General features: G+C 41.1%; 1 protein-coding gene across 4 annotated transcripts in view; it reads right to left on the bottom strand.

Annotated features, from left to right (window-relative positions):
* The window catches only part of TOPBP1 (DNA topoisomerase II binding protein 1), a 251,109-nt gene that overhangs the window by 92,741 nt on the left and 136,651 nt on the right, over positions 1–21,717 (bottom strand). For all 4 annotated transcript variants that reach the window (XM_030206546.1, XM_030206552.1, XM_030206562.1 and 1 more), the window contains exons 15-17: positions 7,724–7,897; positions 7,440–7,549; positions 7,146–7,269 (exon numbers count right to left, since the gene is read on the bottom strand). In XM_030206546.1, the coding sequence (XP_030062406.1) occupies positions 7,146–7,269; positions 7,440–7,549; positions 7,724–7,897 (408 nt within the window). The remainder of the gene's footprint in view (positions 1–7,145; positions 7,270–7,439; positions 7,550–7,723; positions 7,898–21,717) is intronic.

Raw genomic sequence — 21,717 nt, 5'->3', positions numbered from 1 at the left:
TTACCCTGATATTGACTGGGTAAATATAACATCGGGGCACGCTAGGGAGATAAAATGCCTTGATGTAATCAAGGAAAGCTTTATGGAGCAGCTGGTACAGGAGCCGACGAGAGAAGGAAAAATTCTAGACCTAGTCCTTAGTGGAGCGCATGATATGGTGCGGGAGGTAATGGTGCTGGGGAGCCACTTGATAACAGTGATCATAATATGATCGCATTTGATATATATATATTTTTTTTTTTTGTTACATTTGTACCCCGCACTTTCCCACCCATGGCAGGCTCAATGCGGCTTACAGGGGGCAATGGAGGGTTAAGTGACTTGCCCCGAGTCACAAGGAGCTGCCTGTGCCGGGAATCGAACTCAGTTCCTCAGTTCCCCAGGACCAAAGTCCACCACCCTAACCACTAGGCCACTCCTCCACTCCACTCCACTTTGAAGTAAGTATACTATTTCATTTGTAATACATTGCTTTATATTTGTTTATTGACCGGAGAAGGCTTTCGCCCCACGGAGCTATGTAAGCCACACTGAGCCTGCAAATAGGTGGGAAAATGTGGAGTACAAATGTTAACAAACAAATAAATAAATACGTTAGCGTTTAATTTTAACAAAGCAGATTATGATAAAATGAGAAGAACGGTGAAAAAAAAAACTTAGAGGAGCGGCTGCGAGGATCAAAAATTTACATCAGGCGTGGATGCTGTTCAAAAACACCATCCTGGAAGCCCAGGTCAAATATATTCCGCGTATTAAAAAAGGAGATCAGAAGACCAAATGACAGCACCGTGGTTAAAAAGTGAGGTGAAGGAAGCTATTAGAGCTAAATGAAAATCCTTCAGAAAATGGAAGAAGGAACCAACTGAAAATAATAAGAAACAACATAAGGAATGTTAATTCAAATGCAAAGTGCTGATAAGGAAGGCTAAGAGAGACTTCGAAAAAAAGATTGCGTTGGAGGCAAAAACACATAGTAAAAAATTTTTTAGGTATATTAAAAGCAGGAAGCCTGCAAAAGAATTGGTTGGACCGCTAGCTGACCAAGGAGTAAAAGGGGCGATCAGGGAAGACAAAGCTGTAGCGGAGAGATTAAATGAATGCATTGCTTCAGTCTTCACCGAGAAAGATTCAGGTGGGGTACCGGTGCCAGAAATGGTATTCGAAGCTGACAAGTCGGAGAAACATAATGAATTCTCTGTAATCCTGGAGGATGTAATATGGCAGTTCTACAAACTGAAGAGTAGCAAATCTCCTGGACCGGATGGTATTCATCCCAGAGTACTGATAGAAATGAAAAATGAGCTTGCGGAGCTATTGTTAGTAATATGTAATTTATCCTTAAAATCGAGCATGGTACTGAAAGATTGGAGGGTGGCCAATGTAACGCCGATTTTTTAAAAAGGTTCCAGAGGAGATCCGGAAAATTATAGACCGGTGAGTCTGACGTCGGTGCCGGGCAAAATGGTAGAGACTATTATTAAGAACAAAATTACAGAGCATATTCAAAACATGGATTAATGAGAAAGTCAACATGGATTTAGTGACGGGAAATCTTGCCTCACCAATCTACTACATTTCTTTGAAGGGGTGAACAAACATGTGGATAAAGGGGAGCCGGTTGATATTGTGTATCTGGATTTCCAGAAGGCATTTGACAAAGTACCTCATGAAAGACTCCAGAAGAAATTGGAGAGTCATGGGATAGGTGGTAGTGTTCTACTGTGGATTAAAAACTGGTTAAAAGATAGAAAACAGAGAGCAACTCCTTGTGACTCTGGGCAAGTCACTTAACCTTCCATTGCCCCATGTAAGCCGCATTGAGCCTGCCATGAGTGGGAAAGCGCGGGGTACACATGTAACAAATAAAAATGGTCAGTATTCTCAATGGAGAAGGGTAGTTAGTGCGGTTCCCCAGGAGTCTGTGCTGGGACTTTTTAACATATTTATAAATGATCTAGAGATGGGAGTAACTAGTGAGGTAATTAAATTTGCTGTTGACATAAAGTTATTCAAAGTCGTTAAATCACGGGAGGATTGTGAAAAATTACAAGAGGGCCTTATGAGACTGGGAGTCTAAATGGCAGATGACGTTTAATGTGAGCAAGTGCAAAGTGATGCATGTGGGAAGAGGAACCCGAATTATAGCTATGTCATGCAAGGTTCCACGTTAGGAGTCACGGACCAAGAAAGGGATCTAGGTGTCGTCGTTGATGATACGTTGAAACCCTCTGCTCAGTGTGCTGCTGCGGCAAAGAAAGCAAATAGAATGTTAGGTATTATTAGGAAAGGAATGGAAAACAAAAGTGAGGATGTTGTAATGCCTTTGTATCGCTCCGTGGTTCGACTGCACCTTGAATACTGTGTTCAATTCTGGTCGCCACATCTCAAAAAAGATATAGTGGAATTAGAAAAGGTGCAGAGAAGGACGACGAAAATGATAAAGGGGATGGGACGACTTCCCTATGAGGAAAGGCTGAAGCGCCTAGGGCTCTTCAGCTTGGAGAAAAGGCGGCTGAGGGGAGATATGATAGAGGTCTATAAAATGATGAGTGGAGTTGAACGGGTAGATGTGAAGCATCTGTTTATGCTTTCCAAAAATACTTGGACTAGGGGGCATGCGATGAAGCTAAAAATACTAGGACTAGGGGGCATGCGATGAAGCTACAATGTAGTAAATTTAAAACAAATCAGAGAAAAGTTTTCTTTTTTTTTTTAGTTCAATTATTTTTATTGATTTTATCACAAAGTAAAATAAGCAATTATGACATAACAACAAGTTAACATGTTAAGGTTATGTACTCAAGCTTGTATGATACAATATAAACTACAGCTCAAGAGCCTATGATTATGGTATAATTCGCGTGAGTATAAAAACCATATATGATATGACATTATAGAATCTGATTAGTGGAGCATGCATGCTAAGTGAGTGTTGGAAGAAATAGTACCCATTCTTGATCTTGATATTAACTGGATGAATAATTAATCACAGGAGAAAAGTTTTCTTCACTCAAAGTGTAATTAAACTCTGGAATTCATTGCCAGAGAATGTGGTAAAGGTGATTAGCTTAGCGCAGTTTAACAAAGGTTTGGACAACTTCCTAAAGGAAAAGTCCATAGACCATTATTAAATGGACTTGGGGAAAATCCACTATTTCTGGGATAAGCAGTATAAAATGTTTTGTACTTTTTGGGATCTTGCCAGGTATTTGTGACCTGGCTTAGCCACTGTTGGAAACAGGATGCTGGGCTTGATGGACCTTTGGTCTTTCCCAGTATGGCAATACTTACGTAGAAGGTTGATGTGACTAAGCAAAAGGTTATCTCTCCTCAGGATAGCAATGCTGGTTTGATGAAGGGTCATCAGTTGCTTCAAAATAAAGTGGAGTTTCTTGAAAATGTACCGAGAAGGAATCTACATGTAATTAATTTTTCTAAGTTTTATCTTTGCTCCCAGGGAGCATATCTTAAAGGGGCTGGTGCAGGAATAAAGAGGTGGCTTTCCCCTCACCCCCCCCCCCCCCAACAACACATTGATGCTGCCAGCCAAGCCCTGCCACAAACCCTATTGACAAAGACCTGTATCTCCTCCCTCCAAAACACCCTCTCAGCCCCCCTGTAGGCCCACCCAGGGCTACTGTAAGAGATTCCTGGTGGTTCAGAGTAGGGTAGGCAGGAGCAATCCACAGCACTCCTGCTCATGCCAGTGATGGGTTCAAAATGGCCGCTGTGACCATTAGCAATAGTCTGCAGTACTACTGCTAGGAGCTTTGCCCATATAAGGGCAAAGATGCTAGGGGTTGCACCTGACATTTTGAATCTGTCACCTGCATGGGCAGGAGGGTATGAGGATCTCTCCTTCCTACCCTACTTTAGACCACCAGTGATCTCTTACAGTAGGCCCAGGGGGCCTACAGGGGAGTGTGGGATATATGTCCTTGACTGTTAACATTAATGTGTCTTCAGGTGCTGGGGCGGGGGAGGTGCCCAGGATCATAAGACCAGGTGTTAGCAGTTCAATGCTCCCAGGCAGGAAAAACACAGCTTGCGGTGTTCATCCCAAGCTGTATTATACGATTTACATAATAATAAGGTGTTCTGCATGCATTTGCATCTCATTATGTTGCTCATGGTATCCTAAACATGCTTTATAGTAACATCTATAACATTAAGGACTGTATCAAAGCTGGATGATGTCAGTTGGATTGTACTGGATGATGTAATCAACTGACCCTCATATAAACTGTAGGAAGGGAAAGGGAAAGGGAATGGTACTTGACACACTGGCTTTCTGTGGTTTTTGCAACTACATTCAAAGCGGTTTACATGTTATATACAGGTACTTATTTATACCTGGGGCAATGAAGGGTTAAGTGACTTGCCTAGAGTCACAAGGAGCTGCAGTGGGAATTGAACCCAGTTCCCCAGAATCAAAGTCCACTGCACTAATCACTAGGTCACTCCGGTGCAATTTTAAAATGAAGATTGTTGGTGAATATGAAGGCTTGAGCTGTGAAAAGGTTGGATTAATTTGGTTAAATATGATTTTATTGTTGAATTTTATGCCAAAACACTAAGGGGGTCTTTTACAAAGGCACGCTAGTGGTTTTAAGGAGCTCTAATCATTAATACATGCTAAATGCTAGCAACACCAATAGAAATATATGGGTAACTAACATTTGGCATGTGCTTATTTTTAGCGCGCACTAAAAATGCCAGCGCACCTTTGTAAAAGGACTCCTGAAAAAATTATTTACAGGTCAGGCACTGATAATATTAATTTTACAGGAACATCTACCCTGAAGCATTTAATGCAAAACATGATCATGTCGGAAGGTTACCTGAACACTTTGCTCTGCTGAAAAGATTTAAGAAAAGCGATTTGAAACTTATTATTAAAGCATAAAGTTTGAAGAAGTTTGACGTTTGCACAAAAAACTGGGACCAATGAAGAGTCAGGTGCACTGACCAGTAAAGTTCACACAGTTTGACCATCTGACATCTTTAAAAATATTTAGGAAAGACAGTTGAGAGACCTTATTATTGTAATAGAAAGAATATTATCACCATTTTACATGTGTTAAGTACTTCCTCCCATAATTCCCCCAATATTGCGGACTGTATAGGTTTACTGAAATGGATTGCATTTTGTTGATGTGGTGACTTTTTCCTTCTTTGCTGCTTTTATATTACTTCTTATATGGATGTAGATATTGATAAAGTAATAAATATTAAATGGAAAAAAAAAGATGTTCCTTTTCTATGGTTAGAAGACTGATCTATTCCCTAATGTGAATAAAATTACTCAGGCATGTAGATGATTATTTTTACAGCGAAAAACACCAGGGTTGGCTCTGGGGGCTAGTTTCTTTCTTTGTTTTCTGTGCAAATGCTTAATGATCTATCAAGGGAGAAGTTTTATTTTCTTATTTTGTCTATGTGTGGATTTTTCCCTTTAACTCTATAGGATGGGTGGATTTGTTGGGGGAGGGGGAGTTAGTGATGTGCGCTAATATTTGAAGATGTTATTCTGTGTTTTTATTTCTTTTTCTAAATGTACTCTTACATTTTTCTTGAATTTACTCTAGAGGAAGCTTCTGAAATCCTGAGCACTGACTTATGAACTGACTGCCCTTCTGTATTGCAGGTCAACTACTGAGGCCAGCTTCAAGGGACTGCTGAAACTCTACTATGAGCCCATTCAGCTCTGACTCAGTCCACTCTGCATCAAACAAAAAGCCTGATGTCAAGAGCTCCATGTTGGTAAGACGGGGGAAGGTGCCAAAGGGGAAGCAGCAATAGACTGTTAGATGCTCTGAGCAGTACCTAGTCAATGCCTATTGCTTTTAAAATTTTCATCTGTAAAGTAAGTGCCTCTGTAATTCTCATCCAGAGTTTCTTCTCAAATAGTGCTGAACTAAAGATATAATGGGCTTCAGTGGGTGAGCTAACTTTCATAATCTCTAAATGTGTGCTGGGACTCCAGAGACTGCTATGGTGATTGCTCTCGATGGGAAATAGAGATTACCACCAAGCACAGCCTCTGAAGGTTGAAGTGCAGACTCCGGGATCCCCTATCTGTCAGAGCTATGCATCACTGGGGACTGGGGCAGTTGCTTCAATGCCTCTGCTCAATCCTGAGCGCTGTGCTCAAATGTTCCAAGACCAATGCTTGATGTGAATTGGGAGAGCTAAATTGCTCTTGTCTTTGGGTCTACTTTTTGGCTTTGGTGCTGAAGGATTTGATATTTCCTTTCCATACTTTCATGTCACCTGGAGATGATGCAGATCCATACTCCTTTGGCTCTTGTGCTATCACTTCAAGATAAGACCATTGTTTCACTTTGCAGAAACCAATTGCCCTTAGTGACATCCTTGAGCAGACACTACAAAGGGTTGAATCACGATGCTTACCCAAGCAGCTGAAGCAGCTACTTATGATACGTGATTGTCATCTTCTGTTTGCACTTGTGTCTGAACTTATTACTTAGATTTATAATCCTCCTATTCAATGGCACATGGTAATGTACATAAATATTCAACAGGAAAAATCCTAACATTAAAACAAATCAATAATAATAATCACAGAAATACAAGGACTAAATATAATCATAAAATACATAAGAAAACAAAACCAAAGATGACACAACCCACAGACACATGAGATAAAACAAAGCACAGGTCAACATGCTTTGAAAAACAGATGAGGCAAAACAAGAGAAGAAGTTTTCACTTAGAAAGATGACAGTATGAAGAAAATCTATTACTGGGTATCTGCCAGGGTCACAGCCTAATGTTCACAAAAAAATAAGAAAACTTAAATTACCACAAAACTTATTGAGCTAGTGGTGTCATGAAAAAAGATTTTTGAGACACACTGACTACAAAAGCAGCCAAAACACAGAAAATCTGTTAAAAAGTCAAGCAATACAGGTAAACTGATGTTCCCAAGGGGTGGGGGGTGGGTGAAGGTCTATTCAGTCAAGCATGATAAAGCAACCCTAGGCATGTAAGCAGGGCCACTCTACAAAATGTTGTCTGTGCTGGTAAATAACATCACTCAATATACAATGGGTGATACAGTCTTCAGAGAAGTGTCCCTTATGTTTTCTGAGGAAGGGAACATAAATAACTTTCACACGTACCGCCAAAAGCCAGTGCTCAGATACGATGTGTATTCCCCGCTCTTTAACAGATTTATACTCTCGGTTGTTGTCATTCTGCTTTCCCTGGTAGATGAAATGAGTTACAGTTTCATCAAAACACCACCTACAGGAACAGAAACATACATAACATGGGATCATGTTTATTATTCAGGATATTTATGCTCTCATTCACAGGAAAGAGTCTCCAAGGTTCACAGATAGAACAGTTGATAAAAGAGACACATATATAAAGAATTTGAATGATTAAGTACTATGAAGCATTCTTTGTAATACCTATAATCTGCTCCAAGAGAAGCTGCAATACCGTTCAAATCTCCTTGCTTCTTACTGAGTTTCTTACTGACACAGAGCACAACGTCAACAAGAGGTTTGCTTTCTTCTTCCTGTTTAATAATAAAAAAGCAGGAAGAAAAGAAATTCTAGTTGCACTGCAGCCTCGTCCCTTCAAAATTAAAATTGCAAAGCTAAGCAGAAATCAGCAGTGGACAGTGTATTAACTGTAAGTGTTTCAGCATCTTCAACTTTATTTACAGTACTTTACAAACAGCCCCACATACCCCTTCTTGATGTGGAGTTTTCAGCTGAGGGCTGGCGGTGAGAGCTGCTGCCTGACGAGAGCTACTTGCCAGTGCCAGTTTCAAATTCCTGCCTATGACTTCTGACAAAGGGGTACTCAGTTTTCTTGTCCGCTGACTTGGATCTCCAGGGGTTTCTAAAGCTGCCAGAGCATCCTAAAAAAATAAGAGATACTCGTCATGCCACCAAAGCAGAGATATCACCTGATTCTTAAGACACCGAAAAATTTGTCTGCCTTCTCAAAGCATGTGCGCCTGTTCAAATGGGCAAAATAATTCAAAATGTAAAAGAAATATGTGCCAATTCAAACTGTCATCAATGTAAGCATATGCTGTTAAGGAAAATATAACTCTTTAAAATTAGAGATGCATGTTAAATGCAGTTAACATCATTGTAAATGTGTTATTTATTAGTCATGAATTAAAAAAATGAAATTACTGATAATACAATTAATCGTGCTATACAGTCTCTCCCCAGTATTTCTCTCACATACCCACCCCCCCAGTATGCGGTCCAGCTAACCGGAGGGTCCACGTTACCTTTCTTTTTTAAAGACTTCATTGGCTTCCAATTTGCTTTAGGATTCAATCTTACTTTAGCTTTCAAGGTGATTCATACTGACTTACCAAACTGTTTAGTGACATTGACTATTCCATATATTCCCTTATGCTATTTGTACTCTTTGAATGATTTTAGATTGGTTCTCTCTAACCCCAATAGGCCTATTGGGAGGTCAGAATAGGCGTGCTTTTTATTTTATGACCCCATTTTTATGAAATAGCTTACCCTTAGATATCAGGTCGCAACAATCCCTTAAGAAATTCAAGACCATTAAAAAAAAAATCTATTTGTGTTCTAGTGCGCATTCTTAAATTAGAAAAGTTGCCTGGAAAACTGGACATTACCTTGCAATCCAGTACACAGCTATATATGTTTGCTTGTATTCTGAGTGTGATCTTGATATGAGTGTGCTCTTTACTGTTAGGTACTAGCATTCCTTTCTTACTGATAGTTTTTATTTATAATGTACATTGCTTTGATGTACCCATTTAAAAAAGCGATTCAGAAAATTTTAATCAACATAAACATGTCTGCCAAACCTCTCCTGGTGTTATACCTGCCTCTATATTTTATTCTTTGCATCCTGAGGCAGCTCCAGCAAATGGAGTCCCATCAAATACCTTTCTATGGGCTCAGCTTTTATACTGTGATCTTAGCTATGCAATTTTTTTAAACTCAGTAAACTGAGCCTGGATGTTGCACTCTATCTTTTGTTCCTTTAATTTTTAAAATAGTGGCAGTCTGCACTCTTTGGTGTCCATTTTCAAAGCTGATGGACATTTCAAAATGGCCCAAAAAAGTCAATCTACCAAAAATGTCCAAATAGTAATTTCTTTAAAGGCAGAATCTGGACATTTTACACTGCAGTTCATCCAAATAGCAAGAGGGCGTGTTGAAGACATGTTTTGGGCAGGACTAGGGTGGGCCCAAAATTAGGCCGTCTTTCAAAGATAATGGAACGGGAAGAAACGTCCAAGGCAAAAAAAAAAAAAAAGACTTCCTATCTAGACCTGTTTTAATCACATCCAGGATACAAAAAGGCGCCCTGAGTGAGCAGCCGACCAGCGGAGGGATGAAGGCGTGACCCCTCCTTAATCTCCCAGTGGTTACTGACCCCTTCTCAGTTCCCTAAGAAGTGACAGTGGAAACCAGGCTCTATAACAGATTCAGTTATTAAAAGCCATTTCTAAGTAGCGTACCAAGGATGGGGCAGTGGAGGCCGTCCAACCCAGGTGCAGGCAGCAAGGGGGGTGCACGGAGCATTTGCGTGGCTGTTGGCTCCGCTGGTTCCCTGCCCCCTCTGTCATTAATTCCTGTTTCAGGAAAGGGGACCGGTGGATCCGACAGCCATGCGACTGCTCTGTACACCCCCAGGTGGTAAGGATGATGCAATTTGGAGGAGAGGGAGATGGGTGATGCACTGAGAGGGGGGCATAGGGGCAACCTTCCCCGGACGGCAGCCAACCTAGGTACACCACTAATTCCTAATAGAGCAGCCAACCAGCAGAGGGATGAAGGCATGGCCCCTCCTTAATCTCCCTGTGGTTATTGACCCCTTCCCTAAGAAGTGACAGTGGAAATTAGGCTCTGACAGCTTCAGGTATTAAAAGCCATTCCTAATAGAGCAGCAAGCAAATGTAAGTAGTAGCCTAGTGGTCAGTGCAGTGGACATTGAACAATAGGACCCAGGTGTACAAATATGTGAGCTCTCTTGGAACTTTGAAATACCTACTGTACCTGAATTTATAAGACACCCGCAAGAATGAAGGTTATTGTAGTGCTTTTCTGAAGGGCTCATAACAACATGTAACAGAATTAAGGTGGGATTTATACCTGGGTCCCGTTGTTTAAAGTCTACTTCACTGCTCTGCAAGGATGCCTGTGTGGTCATTTTTGTACAAATGATGACAAACATTTTTGCTGTTCATATTTTGGCCGTTTCATTTTGGAAAATGACTGTTCATTTTGGACATTTTCAGCACAAGAACGTCCTTCTCATGTATTTTTGAACAGGAAATCTCAATGTTTTCAATGTTTTAAAATGGATACGAGATGCACTTTTTTTTGGATGTTATAAGTAGGACATTCCAGTTCTGACTTGAACATTCTTCCAAAAATGCCCCTCTTTGTTTCAATTTTTTTTTTAAGCAAAGGCCCTGGTTTGTCCCCATATTCATAATAATTGTTGCTGCACCAATAGCATTTTGTAAGTAATATGGTCAACATAAAGTTGCTTAAGTTGAGATCGAAGATGTTCTGCCTCCACCACCCAGATCTGATCTAGTATAGCTTGTTCACTTTCTAGCTTGTTTCTTTTTTATTTTTTATTACCCCCCCCCCCCCCCATGTCACAAATAATCCTCTTACCACCATCTTGACATATTCCCAGAGCACGCCCACCTTTGCTTCCATGACCCTATTATCATTGTGATGGGTTGTATGTCCCATCACAAGGCAAGGGGAACCCCTAACCCCAAAGAGGCATCACCACCAGATTGTGCAGAAGGACAAATTGGGTCTAGTCCCCACTAACACAGTTAGGGTGAACATCTGGAACCCTGCTTGGGCGGTTGTAGCTAGACAGAGAAGACTACATGGGAGGTGGCAGGGGAGGACTAACCCGTCCAGGAGTTGTTTAGATAATTTCCTGAGTGTTGAAAGTGATAGAGCACTCAGAAACTGAATTGCATCCTAATTAGCATAGGTGGACAAACTGAGAGTTTTGGCTTGTCCACTACAGAGATGCACAGGAATAGGGTTTGAGGGAATCTGACGGGGATCCCCCTCCAGGGCCATGAGACTCCTGCGGGGATGCCCACAAGGTCTACGGGAATTCTGTGGGATGGACACAAGTCCTCCAGGGTTCCCACATTAGTGTAGCGCCATGCCAGCCTACCTCCCTATCCTCAGCGCTGCCTCAAACTCCTCCTCTTTGGCGATCGGGCTCTGCAGAGACTTGAACCATGCGGTGCAGGAAGTTGGGGGAAGTGAAGATTGCCAATGCAGAGGAACAGATGGCGACTCAAAAGAAATCCAAACCAGGCAGGATTTCTCCTAAATTTTTATTAGAGAAATATAAAACATACAAAGTAACCCTCCCATACCCCAATGTAACACACTATATAAAGACATCTTCTCCCCCTTCTCACCCCAGGATTTCTATTTCTCAGCATGAAAAAAACAGAATATAAAAACCATGCAACGAGGCCATGATGGTGGCACTAGACAGAGGTGGAAAATGACTCAGTCTCAGGTTCTGATGGAGCGAGGGACACATTTACCCAGCGTAAATTGCACAAATGGATAACAGAGCTTAAAACTGAATTTCAATTAGTGTGTCAAGATATGAAAGACGCTTTAGCACACATCAAGAAAGAGGTTAGTGATCTGGGCACCAAGAAGGACTAAATGGAGAACAGAGTAACACAGTGTGATCATCATGTGGAGAGTCTGTGCTCATTTTATGAATCACAAGGCACTGACTTGAGAGCACTCTGGGACCAGGTCGTAAACATGGAGAACCGTTCAAGGTGGTGTAATATCAGGATAAGGGGAGTACCTGAAGATGAACCCTATAAAGACTGCACAGTAGTCAGGACATTGCTAAATTCCTGTTAACCTCCTCAGAATTGTCCATGGACCAGAAATGCCAATAAAAGTTGATAGAGTGCACAGATCCTTCGGGGCTACAAGGGACAACCTATGCAGAGATATAACTGTATGTTTTCACGATTATACTATAAAAGAGAAAATATCAGCTGTGGCCTGAAAGATGGGCCCAATTCAATGGAAAGCAATAAAATTAAAATTCTGTCATGACTTAGCTGCAACAACATTATAGTGCAGAAGAGAATTCAAAGGGGTGACAGCCTTTCTTAATGCTGCAGATTTTAAATACAAATTGGGGTTCTCTTTTGTTTCATTTTCACCATCAACAAGGTTACGAAGAAAGTGCATACTCCAGTGGTAGTGTGGAAAGCTTTGCAGCAGATGAGTGGAGAATCTGCCTCAAGATATCAAAAGTGAGCTTGCCAAGCAACGTGCACTCCTAAAATCATCAGGATGGCAACAAGTTGTTCGGGATAGATGTGTCAGGCGTTTGTCACATTCGGCTTCAGAGAAAGAACCAGCGGGCAGATAAGCATCTACATGACTGAGCAATATGGAACAATATGGCTCTATGAAGGAATTGGGCATCGCGATTTGGATCCTAGCCCAAGCTTCTATGTTTACCAGATGTGGATACATCTTCTTGTTTATATTTTTCTCAATTGTTAGTAATTTATACTTGACATCTACTGGTTAATATAAGTTATAACAAGATTAAGACTTTAGGGGAACTGGAGGAGGAGGGTAATATAACGATACAAAAGCAGATGGACTAATATGTTAAGGGGCAATGAATATATCCTTTAATGTCCTTGGTACCACTGCCAGCCCGGGGGCTGACGGGTACTGCTTCCCATGAGATTCTACTCCAATGGCTATGGGAGAGAGGGCCAGACAGGGAAAGTTTAAGAGGGATGTGTTAGGGGGAGGGTATGGGGCAGAAAGGCCAAAGGGAGACTGTTGATTTATCTTTCATGTTCCACATTACCAAGGGGTTTAGCCTGTATGTTAAACCTTTGTACAGCTTTGAAACTCATTTACTACAATAAGAACATAATTGTTGCCATACTGGGGCAGACCGAATGTCCATCAAGTCCAGCATCCTGTTTCCAACAGTGGCCAATCTAGGTCACAAGTGCCTGGCAAGATCCCAAAACAGTAAAACAAATTTTATGCTGCTTATCCTGGGAATAAGTAGTGGATTTTCCCAAGTCCATCCTAATAATGGCTTATGGACTTTTCTTTTAAGAAATTATCCAAACCTTTTTTAAACTTTGCTAAGCTACTGCTTTTACCACATTCTCTGGCAACAAATTCCAGAGTTTAATTACTCGTTGAGTGAAGAAATATTTCTCCAATTTGTTTTAAATTTACTACTTAGTAGCTTCATTGTGTGTTGCCTACTGAGTCATTCCGTGTCAAGTGGACCAATTTTAAAGGTCGTCCCCACCTCACCATCTCAGATTTTGATGAAATTTGGTACATAGTTTCTTTATGATAAAAAACTAAGCTGTGCAAAACTTTAGTTCAAAAGACTAAAAATTGGAGGTTCTAGGGGACCTCAAGTAAAGGGTTGCAAAATGTCGCCTGAGCAAAAATGACATTTTGGGCCAAATTCCAGAAGCTGTAAAACTGGAAGTTTTAGTAGTACAAGGGGGATATTTGGAGAACCTGCACTACTTTTAGGGCTTAATGAACTGGCAAAACCCCATGTTCCTAGTCCTCTTACTTTTTGAATGGTTTAGGCTCAAACTTTGCCAAAAAAACGGCAAAAATCAATTTACAGTGATGTTGAGGCTGCTGTAGTTTCTAAACTAGTTGGCCTTTCAGGTTGATTTTTGGTAGGTGTACTAAATGCAGGGCTGTAATGAGGCATTCCAATTTGCAGCACTTTCCTTCAAGTGGTTGAAAAATTATAAGCGTTCAAAGTTGGTATAAAAAGCATTTTTGCCCATTTTGGGCTATCTTTGATGCCCTTGATCTCCAGTGGGACAGCTTCAATATTCTTTCTTTTAGCACCATTAGAAAGAGCAGATTTCCTTCTATCAGAATATGTAGTTTTCAATTTGGAGTCTCTCCATATAAGGATTGCAAAAAAAGTGTTTTTTGGCCAGTATTGTTGAATGATAGATGAAACGGATATAGGGCCCATCAATGTTTCTAACTGCTGTATAAGTCACTCAGTTGCTTTAAGCATGCGTTGGTCCATGGTGGCTATGCCACTACCAATTCAATAGGAAGTGGCAACCTCATCGCCAAGAGGTCACGCCCGATAGCAAGGCAAGTCCAGCCACTTGGCACAGGTTCCCAAGCCTGAAGGTGGGCATCTTACTTGAGGTTCCCAAGCCTCATTTGGTTGTCTTTGCCTAGTTTCTCAAGCCTAATGGGGGTGTCTTAATGGTTCCCAAGTAAAACCTCAGTGCTGAAGTGACAAGAATTTTTCACTGATAAGTTTCACTGCTGTTTCTGGAAATGTATACTGTCGTCCAAGTGTGTAGTTGCTGGTACTGGAAGAACTGCTAGAATATGCTGTTCAGAAATCCAACAAGAATCTCTTCTGCTAGGCCAATGAAATGATCGTGCAGGCCCGCATGGATGCATAAAGTTGACCAAGGCATCATGTTCTTCAAATGATGTGTCACAGACATTGCCAATCCACCATTTGTTGTCATAAACACAGGCAACATACTGCCCAGGCTGAAGTTGAGACACATTTATGCCAGGTACACTCACTGGGTCATCCGACTGACAAAGTTTGACAACAAATGAGGAGGAATCATTTGACATTCTACTGACTGAAATTTGGTTCAAGTCAATGGGAATAAACTGGTGATTTAGTTCCAGCAACTGTGGAAGCTTTACTGAATCTTTCCTCTTGTGCAGATCTTGAAGATTCAATTTCATCCTTGGAAACAAAAAAGAACTTGATTTTATTTATTTTTTGATCACAAAATTCAAACAAGCCTTGTGCTGTGAGAATTTGGCTATTTTTAGGTCGTTGCAAACTAGCCTGAGCAGCTAGTCGCTTTGTTGTACCACCTATGGCATCACATGGTGACTTGCCATGGCTTCTGCCAAAGAAATTCCACTGTGCACTTATTCCAAATTCTGTTTGATGATAGCACAAGTTGGCAAAGTTTTTGAAGTTCTTGTATTGTGCAGCTGAGCCATCACTAAAGTATGTTACATATTTTATTTCTCCAATTTTGCTTTTCAAGAACGCGATTAATTTTTCCAAGAATGCATGTACAGCAACTGCATCATGCCGCAAGCTGTCACTTATTATGCAAACACTTATGCACTGAATTTCACTTGAAGCATCACGGAAGTACCCAACAAATGGATGCAGTGTAGCTTGACTGTTTTCCCAGTGGAAACCTTGAACAGCATCTTGGACAATAAAGGAGTAGTTTTCAGCAAAGTCCAACAGAACAACAATTTCACAAGGATTTAGGTTTTCTTTAAGTATTGTGTCTGATGTTTGGAAATGTAATGGTGAATTGACAGGTTTGAAACTTTCAATGCAAGCTCAGATACAAAATCATCAACATACATTTGTTTGGTCTCCAGTGTGGTGCGATCTGTATGAACCCACTGCTTAAACTCGATTGTTTCACCTGGGTCAGCATCAATGAACACTTCTGTCAGGTAATTTTCAAGCACATCCCTGGACATATTTCACACCTGTGAAGCATGCATTCTTTGCATTCCAAATTGCACACAGTTTTAGCCATCAGTGCTTTGTAATCTTCGTTCAGCAGATGGCTTCCAGCAAGCATAAGCTTCACATTTTGATGAATGACACAAACACACACTGAATGCATACCAGATGAGCCAACAGTGACACACCATTTTGGCCTTAGCTCACAAAATTTGGAAAAACCCACTTCTGGCCCATTTCGAGTACGATATGCAACATACATTTCTTTTAGATTGCTAAGCAGCAAGTGCTTTCGCATTTGAATTTTTTCAGTGCCAGTTCTGACAGAGACAAAATCTTTTTTCCCTAGGCACAGTCTACTGAATTCATCATCTTCAAAAAAGCCAAGAATTTTTTTTTTTCTGTTTCTTCTGGTAAAACTTTACCTTTCTTCTTGTCTGGTTTTGCCAGAATTCCACAAACTGATTTCAGATTTCTTGCTTTTTTAACCATTCTAGTTGAAACCATGAATTCTGAGGCAGTTCTTTCAATAGACCAGCTGTTTGGTGCTAAAGTTAGTATTTGCAGTTTTTCTGCATGATTTGCTGAAACTTGGACTTTGTTTTTCAACTCGTTTAGCAGGTCATCATAATCAGAACATTTGTCACATTTCTGACTGGTAGAATGTCTAAGCCACCAGCAACTGCAAGATGATGACTCTCAAAGTATTTTGCACTCGCCTGATTTTGCGCTTGGTGTAGCCTCGTACATCACGCTTGCTGACTTTTTTGAACTTTAATGGAGAAAAACCAAGAGATGTCAAACTTGTGTTCAACTTGCCAGAAATGTCACTGTGTTCATCATCTGCTGCTGTTGATGATGATAAAGAATCAGCAGCTCTGTTACTGACGTCTTTTCGACAAGATGGACATAGTTTCTGACCCGGCACAAATATTTTGCTTGTTAAGGCCTTTAGCTGGGCTGCTAGTGTGTCATCCAGCACTCTTAAGCCCCTTTTTGCATTATGACCACCTTTGGAAAATGGGTTACAGCAGGTTCTTTGCAAAAATTCAAACTTTTTCAACAGTAAGGATTCATGATGAAGGCAAATAGTTGATCCAGCATAGAAAAGTTGACCAGAATGCTCTTGTAACAACTTCTGTTGATCAGGCAGAAGCTCTTCAATTAATTTCAAACCTTTATTTTTATTGTATGTCAGTAAATGACACTCTGATGTACTTGAACAGCCAACTGAGCAAAGTGGAAATTCATCTGATCTTTCTGGATCCATTGATGACCATTAGCATCAGTTCAACAAACGCGTTTATTCTTGCAATCAGGTTTTCAATGGGTAAAATTTTACTTCAGTCTAAAGTGATTAATATCTTCATTTGTGGCATTTAATTCAATATAAATGAGCCTGTCGGTGCAGGTGCGAGTTTCTTCAACAAGAAGTATGTATACAATGGTTTCCACCCTATTTTTAGTTTACTTGAACACAGTTTTATAACATAATATTTAAAGAAAACTTCTTTAGCCAGTTAGACTTGGCCAATTATGATTGGTGAACCCTGTTGCAAGGCAGAATTGTTTGTTTCATTGCCCAATTGTATGCTTCTGGTACCTCCTGGCTCCTGAGTGTCTGTTGCTAGGCTTACTTTGATGCCTACAGTTCACTAAGATGTCAAACTGTAGCAAGGGTGAAGAAACACCAGCAACAGACACTCAGACGCCTTGCAACAGGGTCCACCAATCATAATTGGCCAAGTCGGTCATCCTAACTGACTGCAGTTTTCTTTAAACCTGTCATGAAACCTGGCCTCATCTTTCCACATCCTAAAAAACATTCCTGTTTTTTAGTTTTCTTGAATACAGTTTTATAACATAATGTGTTCTTTATTTTAAAAAATTGGTGCTTTTTGAAAGAAGAATCACTTTTACTACACTTGTATCAAGGGTGTAGTGAAGAAATCACAGGCTGCTGCCCGCAAACATTTGAGGGCATTTTTGCAATCCTTATATGATGAGACTCCAAAATGAAAACTACATATTCTGATAGAAGGAAATCTGCTCTTTCTAATGGTGCTAAAAGAAAGAATATTGAAGCTGTCCCACTGGAGATCAAGGGCATCAAAGATAGCCCAAAATGGGCAAAAATGCTTTTTATACCAACTTTGAACGCTTATAATTTTTCAACCACTTGAAGGAAAGTGCTGCAAATTGGAATGCCTCATTACAGCCCTGCATTTAGTACACCTACCAAAAATCAACCTGAAAGGCCAACTAGTTTAGAAACTACAGCAGCCTCAACATCGCTGTAAATTGATTTTTGCCGTTTTTTTGGCAACGTTTGAGCCTAAACCATTCAAAAAGTAAGAGGACTAGGAACATGGGGTTTTGCCAGTTCATTAAGCCCTAAAAGTAGTGCAGGTTCTCCAAATATCCCCCTTGTACTACTAAAACTTCCAGTTTTACAGCTTCTGGAAGTTGGCCCAAAATGTCATTTTTGCTCAGGCAACATTTTGCAACCCTTTACTTGAGGTCCCCTAGAACCTCCAATTTTTAGTCTTTTGAACTAAAATTTTGCACAGCTTAGTTTTTTATCATAAAGAAACTATGTACCAAATTTCATCAAAATCTGGGATGGTGAGGTGGGGACCCCTGGTCCACTTGACACGGAATGACTCTACTCCTAGTATTTTTGGAAAGAATAAACAAGCAATTCACGTCTTCCTCAACATTAAGGGGCTGAACTCTCCTATCAAACGGAGTTTCTTATATGGTGAAATTAAATGACTGTCCTTGGGAGAGATATTTAAACAGGAAATCCATTTCAAAAAGAGTGCTGAAAAAGTGCACTACTTTAAGTCCTTCCCAGAGACTGAGTCTCACACATGTCCTTTGTCAAAGATCCTGAACTTAATCTGGGTGGCACAAAATAAGGGCATGTATCTTCCATTTTGATTGCGGTTAATGCTGAAAAAGCATTCGACTGGATCCAATGGGGGTTTATGTTCCCTGTATTGGAGAAAATAGGAGTGGGACAGGCCTATGTGAAGCGGCTAGCCACTAGCCCGTTTAAAAATCAATGGAGCCTATATTGGCAGCTTTGAATTAGGGAGGGGCATGCGGCAAGGGTGCCCGTTATCTCCTTTCCTCTGTGCTCTGGTTATGGAGCCTTTTTTTGCTGAATGTACATAAGTATTGCTATACTGGGAAAGACCAAAGGTCCATCAAGCCCAGCATCCTATTTTCAACAGTGCTAATCCAGGTCACAAATACCTGGTTAAGATCCCAAAAAAGTACAAAACATTTTATATTGCTTATCCCAGAAATAGTGGATTTCCCCCCAGAATGTTACATAGTTAGAGAAAGACATGCGGGAATATTTCCAGTTTAACCAGTTGGAAGATACAGATCCCCAGGTACGTTGGGAGGGTATGAAGGCAGTTCAGAGGGGGAAAATCATTTCTCTGGCTAACTTTAGGTGCAGTTTTAAATAACTGGTGGGCGGGGGTGGAATTGCTCCACTGATGACATCAAGCAGGGATTACCTTGATTTTGAAACTGGGCCCCAAGTATTGTGGGTCTTGTAGGTCCTATCTCGCTCCTGAACACTGAATACAACATTTTTACTAAAATCCTGACGCAGTGTCCCCAGGCTTATATGGCAAGCCTGGAATGGGATGATCAAGCTGGTTTTATACCTGGCTGGCTGGCAAACATCTGACAATATTAGATGAGTTCTTAATGTAATTTGTCAAGCAAGGCAGGCTAGGTTCAGCATTGGTGTTGGGCATCGGTGCTGAGAAAGCCTTTGATAGGGTGTCTTAGGTTTATTTGTTCAGGACCTTCGAAGCTAGGAATATCAGAGCAATACTTAGATTAGATTAAGTTACTCTATCTGAACCCTATAGTTCACCTGCACATTAATGGGACCTACATTGATAGCTTTGGGTTGGCACGAGGCACGAGGCCGGGTTGCGTGCTCTCTCCACTCTTATTTGCTTTGGCTATGGAGCCATTTACTCAATTTGTTCAGCAGAGTGATCTGATCCAGGGCACTGAGTGTGTGTGGGGGTGGGGGTGGGGTACAGACTAATGATGATGATGTCCTATTAACTCTGGCTCACCCGTGAGAGTCATCGACTGGGGTGGTATGCGCTTTAGAGGAGTATGGGAAAATTTCAGGGTTCAAAACTAACAGGGATAAGTCTGAAATTTTGAATCTCACTCTCAGGGATGAGGATAAGACATGGATCCAGTATACTTTTTGTTGGGCCCAACACATTATATGCTATCTAGGGGTCCAATTATCAGCAGATCATAGGATATTGTATGAGGCTAATTTCCCCCCGCTGTTCAAGACCCTATGGGAGGACCTGGACCACTAGGAACATGTGCAGGCTACCTGGCTTGACAGAGTCCATGTGATCAAGATGATGGTGCTACCCAAGCTCCTATATTTGTTTACAGTGGAGGAGTGGCCTAGTGGTTAGAGTGGGGGACTTTGGTCCTGGGGAACTGGGTTCGATTCCCACTGCAGGCACAGGCAGCTCCTTGTGACTCTGGGCAAGTCACTTAACCCGCCTTGTTCCGCAGACCGGATGAACCATGCAGGTCTTTATTTGCTGTTACTATATGAATGCCTAGAATCTCTCACAAGATCACTCTGTGCATCTCTTTCACTTGCACGTATTAATGATGAACCCAACTTGTGTCTCTCTGGCTCATAGAAGCATTCATTCACTTTAATCTTTAATTTGATGAAAATTGTTAACAAGCCTTATACAGTACTAAACGATGTGATACCTGCAAGTGAGTCTTCTCCAGAGTAGCCCCACACAAGCTCTGTTGGGGGATGTATGCTTAAGCCAAGTGCCGTGGCTGCCTATACTGCCACTAAAATCCCTGGGGCAGCTAGCTAATCTGTTTGTGGATTATGAGTCCTTGGTCGTAGTAAACTACAATTCAGGCCAACCACACAAAGAGAACTGTTTTGCCTCAGGGTCAGAAGACAACCAGAAGACAGGTGTACGCAGGGCGTAAATCAGGAAACAAGGTCACATGACTCACAGAGTGGCACAGGCGGCTACACAGGAATGTATTCCCAGAGTGAAGCAGTGGCTAGTCAGGTAAAGGGCAATAGTGTAACTGGAACCCACTCAGACACAGAAAGCTTCTCAGAAACCCACTCATACACAGAAGTGGAAAGCTTCTCAAAAACCTATGCAAGGCACAAAAGCGTAACTGGAACCCACTCATACACAGAAGTGGAAGGTTCTCAGGAACCCACACAGACAAAAGACAATGGCGTAACTGGAACCCATTCATAAAAAGAAGCGGAAAGCTTCTCAGAAACCCACTCATACACAGAAGCAGAAAGCTTCTCAGGAACCCACACAAGGGGCGAAAGTGTAAGTGGAGCCCAATCATACACAGAAGTGACAAGCTTCTGAGGAACCTACTCAGACAAAAGACAATGGCGTAACTGGAACCCACTCATACAAAGAAGCGGCAAGCTTATCAGGAACCCACACAGGCAAAAGACAATGGCATAACTGAAACCCACTCATACAAAGAAGCGGCAAGCTTCTCAGGAACCCACACAGACAAAAGACAATAGTGTAACTGGAAACCACTCAGACAAACAACAATGGTGTAACTGGAACCCACTCAGACAAAGACAGAAGTAGATAAGTATTGCCATATTGGGACAGACCAAAGGTTCATCAAGCCCAGCATACTGTTTGCAACAGTGGCCAATCCAAGTCACAAATACCTGGCAAGCTCCCCCAAAAAGTACAACGCATTTTATGCTGCTTAGCTCAGAAATAAGCAGTGGATTTTTCCCAAGTCCATTTTAATAATGGTCTATGGACTTTTCCTTTAGGAAGTTGGCCAAACCTTTTTTTAAACCCTGCTAAGCTAACTGCCTTTACCACATTCTCTGGCAACGAATTCCAGAGTTTAATTACATGATGAGTGAAGAAAACTTTCTCCAATTCGTTTTAAATTTAATACTTTGCAGCTTCATTGCATGCCCCCCTAGTCCTAGTATTTTTGAAAAGAGTAAACAGACGCTTCATGTCTACCTGTTCCACTCCACTCATTATTTTATAGACCTCTATCATATCTCCCCTCAGCCGTCTTTTCTCCAAGCTG

Source organism: Microcaecilia unicolor, chromosome 1 (assembly GCF_901765095.1).
Source record: "Microcaecilia unicolor chromosome 1, aMicUni1.1, whole genome shotgun sequence".
NCBI classification, from domain to species: Eukaryota; Metazoa; Chordata; class Amphibia; order Gymnophiona; family Siphonopidae; genus Microcaecilia; species Microcaecilia unicolor.
Note: the sequence above shows the minus strand (reverse complement) of the source record. Positions and strands in the feature narration are given on the sequence as shown.